This window comes from Oreochromis niloticus, linkage group LG1 (assembly GCF_001858045.2).
Source record: "Oreochromis niloticus isolate F11D_XX linkage group LG1, O_niloticus_UMD_NMBU, whole genome shotgun sequence".
Lineage (NCBI taxonomy): Eukaryota > Metazoa > Chordata > Actinopteri > Cichliformes > Cichlidae > Oreochromis > Oreochromis niloticus.
The window spans coordinates 27,246,736-27,263,019 of NC_031965.2; the positions used below are offsets into that span (position 1 = coordinate 27,246,736).

Sequence of the window (16,284 nt, forward strand, 5' to 3'; positions counted from 1 at the left end):
TCAGTCTTGGCTGACACTAAGCCAAGGCTGCACTAAGGTGGTCTTCTGCTGCTGTAGGTTGCGACTGCTGTGTCGGCTTTAAGATTGGACCTGGAAACAGCTAATGACATCAGACTTAAAGAGCGAATAGTCTCTCTCTCACAGTAGCCAGCTTGTTTTATTGCCTAAACCAGATTAACTGGTTTTGGTGCCTAAACATGCATATACACTGGAAGCTATTTGCTCATCACGCATCACTTTGAAGCTGACCGCTGGTCACGGTTCTAGTTACTTAAAAGACTCCCAAATGTATTTATTTCCAGGTCAAATGTCAGTCAGTGTTATCACTCTGTCATTGGTATTCACTTTAGTTGTTTGCCTGGAAGTTCAGAAAAGTGGCCCCCATGGTTATTTCGCCCATAGTTGCTAAAATATGCGTGTCATTCACTCTCTATGATCACCAGTCTCCATGTCACTGTGAATTTCTTTCAGTGTGTATGTTGCTTAAGCCTAAGAAAACATCAAGATCAAACCAAACAACACACAAAAAAGAAGCTAAAGCCTAAAAGAAACCAAAGAAAGTGTAAAAGTCCTGAATTCACTGTGTGATTCTGGTGACAAAGTGACTTACTCACATTTAGCTATTGCCAAAAATAGTATATAATTTATATTTGTATTCTTTCCATTTCTTTGTATTTTTTTTATTCATTTTTATTCAAAAAAAACCCTTTCCTGTCAAGTCTGAATATTCTTCACCTCTTTTCTATGTTGACCAGTCTAAACCCAAGTTGTGTGTGTTATATGACTGAAGTTGTTCAGCTAGTAGCTGACCTGCCTTCACATAATAACTATGCAGGTTCTTGCACTCTAAGATTTAGCCACACACAGTCACACAAAGTGTCTCTGTGCAAACACACAGTCCACATTACCATATATATGAGAGATGAAAAATATTCATGATGAATTAGAGTTGTACATTAAATCAAATATAGGAATAATTTATGTACATAACTAGCCCAACAAGGCAGATACACACATATGTTTGCACACAGATAGACCACATAGGCCTTTGTAAGCATACCTTTTCAATAGACAGAGTGCAAAGAAATGCATCAAGTATCAGTAAATTGCTGGATCAGTCATAAAAGAGAACCATTAACAGACGATAATAGAAAAATTAACCTAAGCACAAGGCTGCCTCGCCTTATGCTGTCAGTCCACATTTCTGTCATTTACAGATCAGTCTGTATCCATGGTACTATTTCATAGTACATGTTCTCCTGCGCTTGCCCTCTTTTACACATTATTTGTCTTGTTGTGTCTTTATTAAAAGTCCAATGGCAATACAGATGAAAATGCTGTTTGGGTGAAAGTGTCTGTACAGCAGGCAATATGTCAGTCACACTCCTGTCTCATTCTGTTGTTCCCTTTGTACTATTTTTTTGTACTCTTACTCCTTTCCCCTTGCCTGTCACATAGACTCACACAAATACGCATAGAGACACTGACAATATGTCCTGCTGAGGAAAGCAGAGAAAGACAGAGGCAGGGTGAAACAGACTTCAACCTGTGGTAGGAGCAGCTGGTTCCTCTAAGTCACACTTCAGCACCTCATTGATCCAGTGGTCCTAGTTCCAAAGAGTGTATGTGCATGTGTGTTAAAGTCCCCTCATAGTTTTTCAGTATCATTTATCTCCATCGCACTGCATGTGTGTGTACACACACATACACACTGCCCATTCATTAATAAAGGATAATATATTTCCAAAACTCAGACAGATATTCACTCATCTCTTCCTGCTAACACACACTCTATACATTTTAAATGAGCATAACTTTTCTTTCCCGCTGTATTTCCATATAAATATGCATATCCGATGTGTGAGCAGAGTCTAAATGTTTTTATGGCTCAATATGAGCATAAGTTGGTGCTAAAAGGGTGCAATTCATACTCTTCTGCATTATATAATAATGTAAATGGTCCAGCACGGAGCAAATATCTGAGGAAATCACTCATCTGCAGTTGTAGTTGTAGCTGATTACAATAAATAATAAGCAACAACAGCACCAAAAGAATGGACAAATAATATTCATATCATGCCCTACCTATAACACTTGACAAGACTCGTTACTTTTGGAGAAATTGAAGCTGTAGACCATTTTTGGCTTAAAACTTTATTAGGCTGTATTATTGCTTTTGCTTAAAATTACCCTCTTCAAGTTTTTAGTGAATGGATCATTAGGTCCATTGCATATCAGCCATGGACTGATGGACTCAAGTATTTTGGTTAGTTGCATTGCAACAGGAATGTTTGGGAAGAGCTGGGAAAACTATGGATGTTTTTTTTTTGAGCAGTTCAGTTTTTTTTAGATACAACTTATACTATTTTATACTTAAAAAATATTTAAGTGGAAGAGGTGTCGAAATTGTCACTAGGTGTGAATGTGCGAGTGAATGTGAGTGTGAATGGTTGTCCATCCCTGTGTGTTGGCCCTGCGACAGACTGGCGACCCTGGACAGGTCGCCCTATGACAGCTGGGATAGGCTCCAGCGCCCCCCGTGACCCTGAAAAGGATAAGCGAAAGCGAATGGATGGTTGGAGGTGTTTTTTTTGTTTTTGTTTTTTCTGTAAGCAATTATTTAGCTTGTATGGTCTCTAGTGGTGGAGCAGCAAAAGGGATCTGCAATGGCTGGCAAAAAGGGCAAACTTAATTTTGGAAGAACTGAAATGGAAACACCAAGATTGGCACTGAGAAAAGAAGTTTGCCATTATGGCACAATGTCTGGTGAGGATGCATGGACTTGATCCCAAGCATGTTGCTGAGCACACACTTGGGCTGTGGCTGCCATCAGGGTCTCGTACAGTAATTGGAGTTGTACAAAGTTTTTGGCAGGCCAGGCAGGAGTCAGCTCAGTCTAGCAGAGTTGGAATTTGTGTCAGTGAGTAGACATCCAATGGAAACTGCACACCTCAACTTGAGGGGGGATGTCAGAGCATACAGTACTATAGCAATTATAGCAAAAGTAACTAAATCCACCAGTGATTTAATGTTAAATTAGAACAACAAGTGTGCCCATAAGGGCATTTTTTTCTATACATATACCTATATAAACCTATATATATATTTTTATCGCAGTGTCACTCAAGAAGTATGAAATGTCATATCTAAGAGATCCTAAATCCAAATTCATGCTGGATAGCAGAAAATGTGTCTGTAATTATATGATGTTCACAAAACTTCAGCTGCTGACTATCTGAGGAAACTGTGCAGGAGACATTTATCATAAACACAAAACCATGTGCACACTTAAACACACAACACCCGCAGTATACACACACCCCTGTGCTGCATGTGTTACCTGATAATGGCATGCTGTGGGTGTACTAAGCTGTTATGGTGGAGTGGCTGACCTAATGCATTAGATTGAGCTCACTGTCAGGTCTTTAAGTAGCTGGGATCAGAGGCAGATACACAGCTAATGGATCCTTCTCTCCGTGGGTGGAATAACACAGCAATAGCTCTATTTAATGGAAAAAAAGACTTAACTTTAAAAGAATGAGAAGACACCAATTGGTTGAGCTCAATATCTTAACCATTGTAATATTTCATATGACTTTTAATGATACACAGCCAAATAAGTTATTAGAAGTTGTATTTTTTTGAGATTTTATTTATATTTAAAAGCATACATGGTTGAAAAGTGCTGCTATTAAACAAACTTATTGAGTCCCTGTTGTGGAAACAGAAGTGGAAATCACATAACTTGCTCAGAGCACTAAAACTAACCAACAGGTATTTTTAAACATCAAAATTGATGTGGGAGACCAATGATATACCGAGAGTAATGTAGCCTCTTCTGGCCTTTAAAGCTCTTAGAGAGAATCAGTTTTAGGAAGGCAGCTTGTATACTTTATTTTGAAAAAAAAAAGTAGACTGAAAACATACCTAAGCTATGTTGGTTGGGAATATACCCCATAAAGGTAAGTTTATCCCTATATGTAATTTCACATTCCATAAACAAAAACTTAAACACGCACACTTATAAAACCACACAGTGATGTGATCTGATGATATTTTTGTTAAATGAGCTGCCATGTTTTACTTTTTTTTTTTTTTTTTGCCAAGACAAACTTCAACCCTGTGTCTGAAGGTTGTTTGTGTATTTAAATGAAAGTGCTGGCGTATTATGACTGTTACACTAGTAAGGATTAGGATTGCATGAAAATCCTCCAGATGCGAGATGAGCTGGAGTTGTTAAATGAGTTTTGGCTTTTTCCCAGTGACTTCTGATTGACGAAATTTTAGGATATCAAAGTAAAGTGATAGAGCTGATGGGGTATGACCGGAGATGAACGAACCCAAAATGAAAAGAAAGAAAGGGGAATGGGAAATATGCCTGACACTACTGACACGTCCTTATGTGACTCCTATACCCTTTCTCCTACTCAGTGAAATCATTGTATGTACAGTTTTTTACACTTTTGACCAAGTACACATTGCACATTAACAAGTCTTCATCTTTTCTATTTGTGTGTATGTGTTTGTGTGCCTATGTTTGAATGCAGAACAAGCAAAACCTGCTGTCAAAACAAATAGACCTCAAGGGTAAGGCACCAGAAAAGGGTGTTCTGATGTCCTACACAGTATCAGACCTGAAAATCCCTCTGTCCTACGAGGTCCGGCTGGCCCCTATTACCACCTACAGCACTGGGGACTATGTCAGTCGAATCATCCAGTATTCAGAACGTGAGTCTCTCTTAAAATCCTCGATCTTTGTCTGCAGTCATTAGATATTTTTTTTTAATCCAATCATATACTTACACAGAGCATAGATCAATTGATGGGTTGTTCATGTTTGAGTGCTAATCAATATTATTATAATTCTTTTTACAGCCTACACTTACCCAAGACCTTCAGGTGAGACTCAGCTGCCATCCTTTGCTCTTGTACATTTTATCATCTTGCTTTTTCAACCTGATTTATGACAGAGTGGTAAAGAGATGAAGGCATGTTGAATTTTGATGAAGGGTTAAATAAGCATGTTTGCTGCAAGCAGTGTCAGCACAAGTCTGCCAAGGCAAAGGTTCCCAACACATGACCCCGTGACTCATGACCCTTAATCATGTTGTTGCGATGACAATAATGGGGTAACAAAAAATGTGGCTGAAACAAGTTCTATAGAATTTTAAATGTCCTGAGATAGTGACAATGGGAGAAGGACATCAGGCTGGTTATGATGGTATGATTGGCTTGGCTTGAAAAATGCAAAATACAAAATGTGGGCCATTCTGTATGTTTTAACTTACTTGATCAGGCTATATTAAAACTATGTTCCATCTCATCATAGATTTTTAGTTCCTTTCTCTCTCTGTTAGCCCCCTCTGTCTGTCACAGTTTTCCACCAGCGTCTATCCTGGTCCTGCCTCTCTCTTACCATCCCTCTCTTTTTCTCAGTCAATTGCATCTTGTCTATTTTCTTCATTAAGAGACACGCAGCATTTTTCTGGCAGGAGTGTCAGTTGGCTCCGCCAGGGTGAGGCAATTAAAACAACAGCAGATTGGAACAGACTGCGAGAACAACAGTGTAAATTGAAAGGAGCGCATGTACTAGAGCAGGGTGTGAATAGTAATAGATTAGCTCCCTGAAACAAAGAGGCACACACACGCCGTCCTCATGGGGAGCACAAGCCATATGCATCTGCAGCGGACTGTGTGTGTGTGTGTCCGGGAAGCTTTCACTGATGCTGTCAGCTTGGACGGTTTTAGATGGCTGTTGTTATACTCTCTTGGCTCAATTTTCATTTGTTTAGTGAGTCTCTGATAATTGCCCTCCAGATGGGCTAATGAAGGTGACTACACCACGGAAACAAGGCTCTTTATCTTGCTTAACAAGAGACATTAACATCAACGACGACAAAACTCGAGGTGTTCTTCAAAATATCTTTTTTATCCTTAATGATCTATGTGACAGTATCAAAGTGTCCCTCAAAACATATTAATGGGAAAACATTAAAAGAATCACATAGCTCAGAGAAGATTAAATGTTCAGGGAAACTGCATCTCATTAGAGCTTTTACCCAATTGTGTTTCTGGATTATATTCACAAGGTGTCAACAGCCAGTAGGAGCACTCAAAAACAAGAAAGGTAGACTCGTACTTCTACTGTCAGGTCCAAAATATGTTGAACAAAGAAAATGCAGTTTTGCCCTTGCACACCTGCACGGTGGATTTTTAATCAAATAATCAATATACGAATAAAGTGCAGACCAAGGTTGTTATAGTTAACTAAAACTAACAACTAAAACTAAATGTGCAAAAAACATTTTAGTTAAATAAAATAAAAATAAAAACTTATTAAGAATATTAAAGCTGGCGGAAATTATTTTGTGAAAAAACTAACAAAAATAAAATGAAAATACAGAGGAAACAGCCTCAGTTTTAGTATCTGCTAGTTTGGTAAAAATGATATTACTTGCCACATGAGGCTGTGATGGATGCGTTTACTGAGATTTTGGATGTCAATAAGACTGCGAATCAGCTGCTTTTGAAAAGTTCTGCTTTTTATTACAATACCTGTCGTGATTTTCCAAAATCGTGCCTCTGACATATGCAGGCTCCATTCAGTAATAATTAAAATGACTAAAACTAATACTGAATCGAAACTGAAATAAAAACAAAACAATCAAAATGAAATTGCATAACTCTGGAGCAGCTTTAATTCAACAGCTGACTGACACGAAGTGTTATGGTCATTTTTAATAAAGGACACATCATATTTGACTTTGATCAAATATTTAATTTGTATTTTAGAGCTTTTCACAGTCATTTTAATTATAAGACCCAAAGAGAGCACATGTGAGGGATGGAATCATTTGGCTAAAAAAAACCCCAAAAATATAAAGCAAAAAAAATCTATTAGAGGCATAGTAAAAATTTACGGAGTAGCCAATATCACAATCTGGTACATTCTTTTTAAAATTGTACCAGATTGTGGTACCAGCTCAGCAAAAGCAAAAAGCCTAAAAGACCACAGAAGACAGTTCCAAAGTGTGATGACAGAATTTATATGGTTAAAAAACTAACTTAAAAAGCATTTAACCAACTCAAGAACACTTTCAAGAGTTACACATATTATTGTCAAGGTTATAAATAAAGGAAATTTTCAGGAATGGAAATAAGATGGTTTACAACAAGGAAAAAATCATTGTGGTAGTCAAGAACAAGAAGGCCAGATCAGACTTTGCCAGAAAACATATAAAAGACTCTGCCGAAGAAAAAAATTCTTTGGGCAGATTACAAATTTGTACCAGAAGGATGGGAAGAGAAAAGTATGGAAAAGGAGAAAAACGACTCATGATCAGAAGCATACCACATTATCCATCAAACATGTCAGAGGCAGCGGACAGGTTAGGGCATGGGCATGTATGGCTGCCAGTGGAACCAGGACACTAGTGTTTATTGATGGTGTGACTGCTGACAAAAGGAGCAGAATGAATAAATAAGTGTACAGGGCTATATTCTCTGCTCAGATTCAGCGAAATGCTGCAGCACTGACCGGATAATGCTTCAGTGCAAATGGATAATGACCCAAAGCATAATGTAAAAACTACTTTCTCAAGGCAAAGAAATCGGGCAGTCACGTGATGGACCCAATAGAGCATGCTTCTCCATTATTAAATGCAAAATTGAATTCAGAATGACCGACAATCAAGAAGCAACTGAAGGTGGCTACAGTAAAGGCCTAGCAGAGCATCTCGTGGGAGAAAAGGAAAGGATTTTCATCCAAGTATTGAAAACAATCCTTATATTTAAAATTCTGTTAGTTCTTTTTTTTTTTGTAAAAACACTTGATTTAAAGCCGAATGTCTGCACTTCAATCACATATTGGTTGATTGATTTAACATTAACTGTGTAGGTGTGCTGAGGTGAAGCTCCAACAATGTGTTTTGGTCCAACAACATTTATTTTTTTCATATCACACAGTTCAAGATAGATTTAATGAAATCTTGGTCTCAATCTATCTTGCACTTTACAAGGTCAATTTGAGGCATGTCAAACTGTACCATGAATGTGTGGTGAACCATAGCACTCCCAACTAATAGAACAGAGTGTATAAGAGCAGAGGCATATACACTCGTACCACCCGTCTGCAGTTTTATTTTGAAAACGAGTCCGTATTATGGTATATTCCCTACATGCCAGTGTTTTCTCGTTTTATTGGTTTGATTTTAAACATAAGTCAAAGCAGTCGGTACACTAACAATATGAACTTTGCATATTCAACGAACTTTGCTAGAATCTGTCTTTAGCCTTTAATTTTCCAAACTGGCACATTGTATTTGACTCTCACTGCTATTTAAAACTACAGAATTAGATGAACAGCCACAAATTTTACAACATTTGTAATTGCCATATGACTGGATGACTGAATGTTTAATACTGCTTTTATTTTCATGATGAGTAGTAGTGTTATACAATATCAGGTGAGCATTTTTTCACTGAGTTGCACAGTGAATAGAAAGGAGAAGATTTAGTGCAATTCTTTAGTGCAATTCATTATTCCAGGTATTTTTAATTTCCTTTTTTTATCGTTTTACACAGTTTGAGTCTGAGAATGTAAGAGTCATACTTTCAATTATACATAATATGTATACCAGTGCCTCCTACATGGTGCCTATCACTTTGTCAGTAATTGCCTGGCTGTCTGATTTGAAGTGCACATTGCAGAGGTCATTATAGACCTATATAGATGTTGCCATTTGTTTCCTGGGAAAGGTGGGTGAAAAAAAAGAAACAGCCTTTTATGTCATCTACAGTTTGTAATGTCACCCACTTGACATGTCAGTGATTTAATGTGTTTTTCTACCGTTTTTCTTTTTTTTTTTTTTTTGTAACAACACACACACACCTCAGACCATGTGTGTGGTTTTGAAGATGAGCGCATATGTGGCTTCTCTCAAGACCGGAGTGATATCTTTGACTGGACGAGACAAAATCACCTGACGCAGAATCCCAAGCGGTCTGCGAACACCGGGCCAGACACTGACCGCAGTGGAACAAAGGAGGGTGAGGAAACTATGACTCATCTAAAGAGAAATACAAATGTATAATGTGGAAGTGTAAATTCAAAGGCACAGAAACAAAACAAATGTGTATGTACAGTCAGGACCATTCATCTTCAGACACTGTGCTTTTTGTTGTTGTTGTTGTTGTACACGCACTGTTGTGTTTCACAGCAATTATAAATAAAATATGGGATAATACATTAGTGTCAGGTCTCAACTTTAGTGTGAGTAGTTCTACATTACCATATAAAGGACTGCTGTGGAAGATATTTTATTCTGACATCATTTCATGCATTAAAGTGCTCAAATCTCAAAGCTGATTTAGAGTTTGAAGTTAGCATTAGATTGAGGAGGTGTATAAAATGTCAAACAACTTGGAAGACCAAGAAAAAATTTCAATTGTTTTTCCTCAGTTTGTCTAACTTACTTGTGGAACATGTGATTAAATGTGTTAAGATATTTTTATCACATAGAAAATAAAGCAGAAACTTGGCACTAGCTTATGACCCATTATGTTACCTCAAACCTCCCAGAAATGTGTTGTTATCCCAATACCTACAGTCTATAATTTACATTAGAGGGCTTTATTAGCCATTGAAAGCCTTTTATTATTATTAATATTTCTACTCTTTATCTTTCTTGTTGACTCTAGGCTACTACATGTACATTGAAGCATCACGCCCACGTACTCAGGGTGACAAGGCTCTTCTTCTATCGCCACTTTTTAATATTACCTCAAGCAAGGGCCCCAAAGGAAGAGTCCCATACTGCGTCTCCTTCTACTATCACATGAAGGGCAAACACATTGGTAAGTTGCAGAAAGAAGAATAATGCTCACACAAACATATACACATACACAAACATTATTATCTTCTCTCGTATGAGAGCACAATGGCACACATGGGTATACAGGGAACAGTGTACTGGTGCTCTCTGCTATCGGGGTTCTCATATCGCTCTTGCCTCTGTCAAAAGCTGAACCCTGTGGTTGAACCTTGCTTGCAGAGCATGTCAGACAGAAAATTGTAGGTCTGTGTGAGAGAGTGTGTACGTGTGTGCGTGTGTATATGTGGGTGAAAGGTGGAATAGAGAGGGGGGGCGAGGGTGTTGGGATGTAGGATGCTACAAAAGTTCTGTTTGTATGTGGCTTCTTGGGTCTCAGTTTGTGTGCGTGTGTGTTTTGTGTTTGGAGGTGGTTGAAGGGGGCAGTGGGTGTGTGATTTATGGCAGTGGCAAGACACAATCAGTCACTTGGGCGAGTTGTTCATCATAATATGCTCTGTCACACAGCTAGAATGCATACATCTAGGAGCCCTACACACCTGCATGCACACTCTTACACTTTTGTGCACACACGAAGACACACACATGCACGCACGCACGCGCGAATGTGCTCTTTAAAAAAAGGGGAAAAATGGCAAATACATAGAGACACACCTACATTTATCCACAAACACACACACACAATATTGATTTATGTGTCCATAGCCCAAGCATATATGCTTTAATCTAGCATTTGTTACCTGCTGACCTCCCTGTCTCCTTAGGATGTGTTTGGTTTAAAAGGGCACAGTGTATTGTGTGTGTGGGAGTTTGCCTTTGTGACTGTGTGTGTAACCAAGTGTGATAATGTAATAGTTAAGCATATTCAAGTTGAGAAATGGGAGGTAGTTTATTAAGACAAAGATTTGGGCACATTTCCCACAGAGAAATAGCTTTGCACACACAAATATTTCAATGGCATGCTAACAAGAGAGTAGAAATGTTTCCGTCAGGTTATTCAGGGTTTTGCAGTAAAGAGAGAAACCTTAATAGATCAGAAAGAATGAGCCAAAAATTGGCTACTACTCAAAATGTCTCTGCTTAAAATAGAGGTGGCCTGACTGTTACTATAATATGTAATGCCTGTTTATAGGTGGCAGATTTATAAGAGATACTGGAGCACTTCATTTCTTATTGGGTAGTTTGGTCAAAGGTATTTTAGATGTTTTGCAATGAGACAGTGAAACATCAGTTGCACTATGCTTGCATATGATTAGCACATTGTGGTACCACCGCTGCAAGCCCTCTCTCAATTTCCAGTGCTGTTCGTCCCAGTCTGTCCAATTTGTTGTTACTTTAATTGCCTTACCTTGGCAGAGCTAACAGTTTTGCTAGGGAGACACAGTGTGACTCTTAATGATGGAAAGAGACAAGATGAGGATAAGACAGGGGGTCAGTGAGAGATGAGACAAGACAAGTGAGGGGAGGATGAGGGCTGGCCAACCTTTTGAAAAAGGGAGATGGTTAATGATGAGACTGAGACCAAAGTGAATGGTAAGAAAAATACTGAGAAAGATTAAGCACAGAAAATAGAGAGCCTGTTGATGTCCAGAAATAGTGAGAGCATGCTGTAGTGCTAGCCAGTTTTAATGTACTTGATATATAGTGTGCTAAAAGTGTTAAAAGGTTGTATATATTGAAAGCATTTAGGCACTTTGACGCCACACAATTTTCAGACAAGATGTTGAAATGCTGCTCTTTTCTAGCCCACATATAGTTTGCTTGTTTGTAATCCTAAGACTTTGAGAGTTTAAAAGAGGTAAAGGCACCTTTCAAAGATTTTGCAAAAAAATGAGGGCAAAAAGAATAATGCCCTTTCCTCACTTTGGATTGCAGGTTTGCAATAGGGCAGCACAAATAAAGACCTCCCCAGGTGATGTGTTTTTCTTTTCACCTTAATATGTTTATCTGTGGGCTTGCTGGCAGCAACAATAAACAACATTTAATTAGTTCTGTTTGGCATTGGCTAGTATTTTTTATGGCTCAGGTTTGCAATGCCACTGGCAAGCTTACTTGGAATTACTGGATTATTTTCACTCCAGAGTGATTGAAGACAATTAGTTCCTGTATGCGGTTTGAAAAACAGTTTTATTACACTTTAAATAACTTTGGCAATATAAATGTTAGCATAGTATTTTGCACACACAACTTTCTTTTTAATTATACGCAGTTTTTCTAGATGCTTTTTATGTCTGTCTCTCACTTGATAGGTTTTAGTCCCTATCTTCAGGAAAGCATTATAACCAGCCTCTGCATGGCAAAGGTTGATTTAAAAAAGAATATGTCTAAGCCTAGATTTTTTTCCCCCAGTGGTATGCCCCTGAATCAGGCATTTACTGAAAACATTGAATAGTATTGCCCTTTGGTGACAGAGGCTACAAGCTTCAGTTTACTCTGGACTCTTCAGCATTGCTTTCATAGCAAACCAGCAGCAGAAACATACCAGACAGGCCATGAGCCTTATTTAGGATGAGATGAGGGATGGGGGGAGATGAGAACCCAATGTAGGCCTTTCAGATATCAAAACAAAAACAACTCATTTGATTTCAAGTATCACAGTGCATGCCCGTCTGAGTGTGGGTCTGTGTATCTCTGCTGTCTTCCCCAATCATGATTCCACAGACAAGTAGCCTTGATAGAGCTGTGCCTTCTCCTCTGCTTGCCTGACACTCTCACCAGCATATACTGCCTTACCTCAGTCCAATCAATAGACTGCTTATCAGAGTCCGCAAACACTCTTTTGGCTCTGTGTGTGTGTGTAGGTGGTTATGGAGGTAAGAGGAGAAAGAGAGTATGGCTAATGAGAGAAGAAAGGAACTATGAGGCTCAGATATGTAGTGTTACATTAAGAGATTGAGTTAAAAGGTAAAGCTATACATCAAAATTAGGTCTTGCTTGCAGAAATGCTGCTTTTTTGGACTTTGGGAGGTAAATATTTTCTAACATTTAATGTTTGTTCACTTCTTGGAAGTGAAATTTAAGTTCCAGTTGGAAAACCTTGTAGGACACCGAAAAACAGATCTGCTAGATTTCACCTAATAGAAGAGCAAGTAACCTTTAATGTAATTAACATTTGTAATGTAGTAATGTAGCTGTTCCAACTCTATCAGATCATTATTTTTACTGAGATCCAGATTTTACTAAACCATGCGAAATATACTCAGTATTAAAAAAATGATTTTAGACATTTTGATATATGTGACCTTATTCTTTTTCCCACAGTTACATTTAAAAGGTAAATTCTGTTTTACATTTGCCTTTTAACTGTGCAGACCAGTGTTGGTCAAGTTACTTGAAAGTAGTAATTAGTTACTAATTACTGATTACTTCTCCAATAAAGTAATCCTGTTACTTTACTGATTGTTTATTTTCAAAAGTAATTAGTTACTTATTTCTTAGCTACTTTTTAAAAACATGATACACAACCTGAATATGTAATGAAGCAATAGACCTTTCAGCCCAATTCTATTTTTTCTGCATAATTTATCATATAAAATTGAATCAAATGAAAAAGTCTCTTTTTAAAAATTGTTTTATTAGTTTTAATCTTTTAACTTTATGCACATTCAATCAAGCAAAAATTTAATTATGCAACAGTCTTTGACTCGAAGAAATTTATTTAACATTTAAACCTATTTTCTGCTTATTTCAGCATATAAAATAAAATAATTTTTTGTGTTTACACTCACTCTTTCAAATAGATGCAAGTAAAACACAGCAAAACATAAATAAAATCAAAGATTCAGCAGCACGAAGCCCTGTCACTCTTAAGTCTATTTTCACCTGTTTAGCAGGAGTGGGGCTGGTGGAGGTTTGCCCGGTGCCGCAGTGGTCAAGTCAGCGGGGGGATCCAGGGGTTTCTCTGTGAATTTCACATTCCTGTGGCAGCTTGTTAGGTGCTTGCTCAGATTTGAAGTTTAATTTTTCACTGTAGAAAGAAGTTTTCTTCCCACGCAGAGTGTACAGTGGACGCTAATGTTTTTGTCACTTTTTACGGACTAACAGTCCAAGCTTTAAATGCTGCATGGTCGTATTCTCTCCCGCACTCTATATTATCCATTGTTGATGTACTACACACATCTGTTGCTGCCACGGACGTCGCACGCTCGTACGTCATTCTCATGAGACACTCTCACAAACAAAATCACGGTTTAGTAACGCAGTAACGCAGCGTGCTTACGGGAAAGTAACAGTAATTTAATTACTTTTTTGCAATAGTAATCCCTTACTTTACTCGTTACTTGAAAATAGTAATCGGTAACGCGTTACTGCCCATCTTTTGTGGAGACTAGACTTTCCTTATAATGACCACAACCATGGAAAAACAGCTTTACTGATTCAAAGGCAGCAAAAGAATCATGGCTTTCAAAAGCAACTAAATACGGCATATTGCTTTTATGTAATTCACACAGAATCTAAAAACTCAACAAAAACAAGATGTTCTTTGATAGGAGTCATGTTTGGTCAGATACAATGGTTTTCTGGAGGTATTGGTGGTTCTCAATATATATCGACTAGCTACTGGCTGTAGCTGTTATCAATTTGGCTTCCACTAAAGCTACTTTCACTTCCTCTCTTGTCACAAGGATCACTACAGCACCTCCGCATGTCTTGATTTTTTTTTTTTTACATGAGATGCCCTTCCTGTTATCAACTGGAATCAAACCAGCCATCTGCCAGTTGCCAAACAAATCTTTAAATCTCTGTAAATGTGCCAGAAATGTTTAATTAAACAGCGTCATTCGTTTTATTTGACATTTTCACAGTGCTAAAATATGTAGGGTTAAGGTGAAGACTGGATTGACAGTCCGATAACACCGCTTCCCTCGGTGCCCACAGACAGTTGAAACATGTTGCTTAACTGCTCAGTTGGATCCTTCCCCTAGTATCACAAATCTCCTGTGACAAAGTATGATGCTTAGTGCTGCCAGCCTGGTGATTTTTCCAGGATTTAAAGAATATAGGCTTATATTTTCACAAAACAATGATTGATTCCATTGTGTAAGCATAAGTCTATAAGTACACACACACACACACACACACACACACACACACACACAAATATAGTATAGCATAGCATGCCCCCTGCTTGCAAATTTGTTTAAGAGACTCGTGGTTGGTTAATGTTCCAATTAGGAGCTGGCTGGGGATCATTAAGAAGATGAATGATTCTCTCACACCTACTTTTAGAGACCTGAAAGAGACAGAGAGAGGCGAAAAAAGAGATAGACACTATTTGGATTATTTCTCCATGGCAAGTAAAACAATAGGGTAGAGTTTTAGACTTGCTATATTAAATATACAGTCCTCACAATGTGGATAAAATGCAACAAAAGTCACGGCACCTTTAGCTATTGAAATTGGAATCTTGTTTAAATGTTTATTATACTCATTTTTATTCTGGGGGACAGACTCAAATCTCCACAGGATGATACCATGTTTCACAAATTTCAGGAGAAACATTTGGCCATTCTTCCAAGACAAACTGATCTTTGCTCTAGTATTATCTTTAACTAATCCCAATGTATTCTTTCGGATTCAAAGCAACTTACTTGGCCAGGCCTTAGTTTTCACTGGTTATGGATCATTTCCGTGCTGGAATATTGTCCTTCCAACGTGCTTTTGGATATTAATCTTATCAGACAATATCTTTGTTACTTATAACGTAGCAATCACAACACAGCTTACTTCTTGATGGGCGGTTAAACATAAAGTAGTTCACTTTATGTTTATAGCAGTTTCTCAGTCCATTTAATTTTTTGCAGTGGAATATATCTGTGTTTGGTAATGCTCATAACTATAAGACTAGCTAGAGTGACAATGACTTTGAATGTTTCTAATTTCCTGTGCATGTTTGTGGCTGTGTTTGTCTGGATGTGTGGCTGTGCATGGCATTTTCTTTCACAGGTACTCTCAATGTTTATCTGCGAGTGAGAAGCATTGCCTCTGTGGACAGAGCGATGTGGACAAAGTCTGGTCATCAAGGCCCAGACTGGAAGAAAGCATTCTTTGACGTTACCCCCAGTGGACCCTTTCAGGTAAGGCCTTTCTGATTTCTTTGCTTCGTAGGATTGGTGATTACAGAATCAGCAGTCACATCAATAATAAACACTAGTGACCAGTAGGAGCCATACGTGTCGATAACGCGGTATGCTTAATAACGTGAGCGGCTTTTCTCTTCCTATCATTCTGGTACAAGTTCACCTGTGCAAAGATTTTTTTAAATTCTTTCCAGAACTGGACAGACTTTTTTCTTTACATTTTTTTTTGGTGGCAAAATCTCTTCAGGCGTTCCTTTCCTTGAGTGTTTACACCTTCTTGGTTCCAGTCTATATTTCCATTTGCAAAGATGTTCCTTTTATTAATATACTGTACCAGATTCTTTTTATTTGGCCACTCCTAAAGTTATTTATTA

The 16,284-nt window shown here is 38.0% G+C and overlaps 1 protein-coding gene across 2 annotated transcripts in view; it reads left to right on the plus strand.

Annotated features, from left to right (window-relative positions):
* Nucleotides 1-16,284, plus strand: part of mdga1 (MAM domain containing glycosylphosphatidylinositol anchor 1) — a 179,855-nt gene that overhangs the window by 135,727 nt on the left and 27,844 nt on the right. For both annotated transcript variants that reach the window (XM_005447559.4, XM_025907201.1), the window contains exons 12-16: nt 4,548-4,728; nt 4,876-4,899; nt 8,896-9,048; nt 9,700-9,855; nt 15,777-15,907. In XM_005447559.4, the coding sequence (XP_005447616.1) occupies nt 4,548-4,728; nt 4,876-4,899; nt 8,896-9,048; nt 9,700-9,855; nt 15,777-15,907 (645 nt within the window). The remainder of the gene's footprint in view (nt 1-4,547; nt 4,729-4,875; nt 4,900-8,895; nt 9,049-9,699; nt 9,856-15,776; nt 15,908-16,284) is intronic.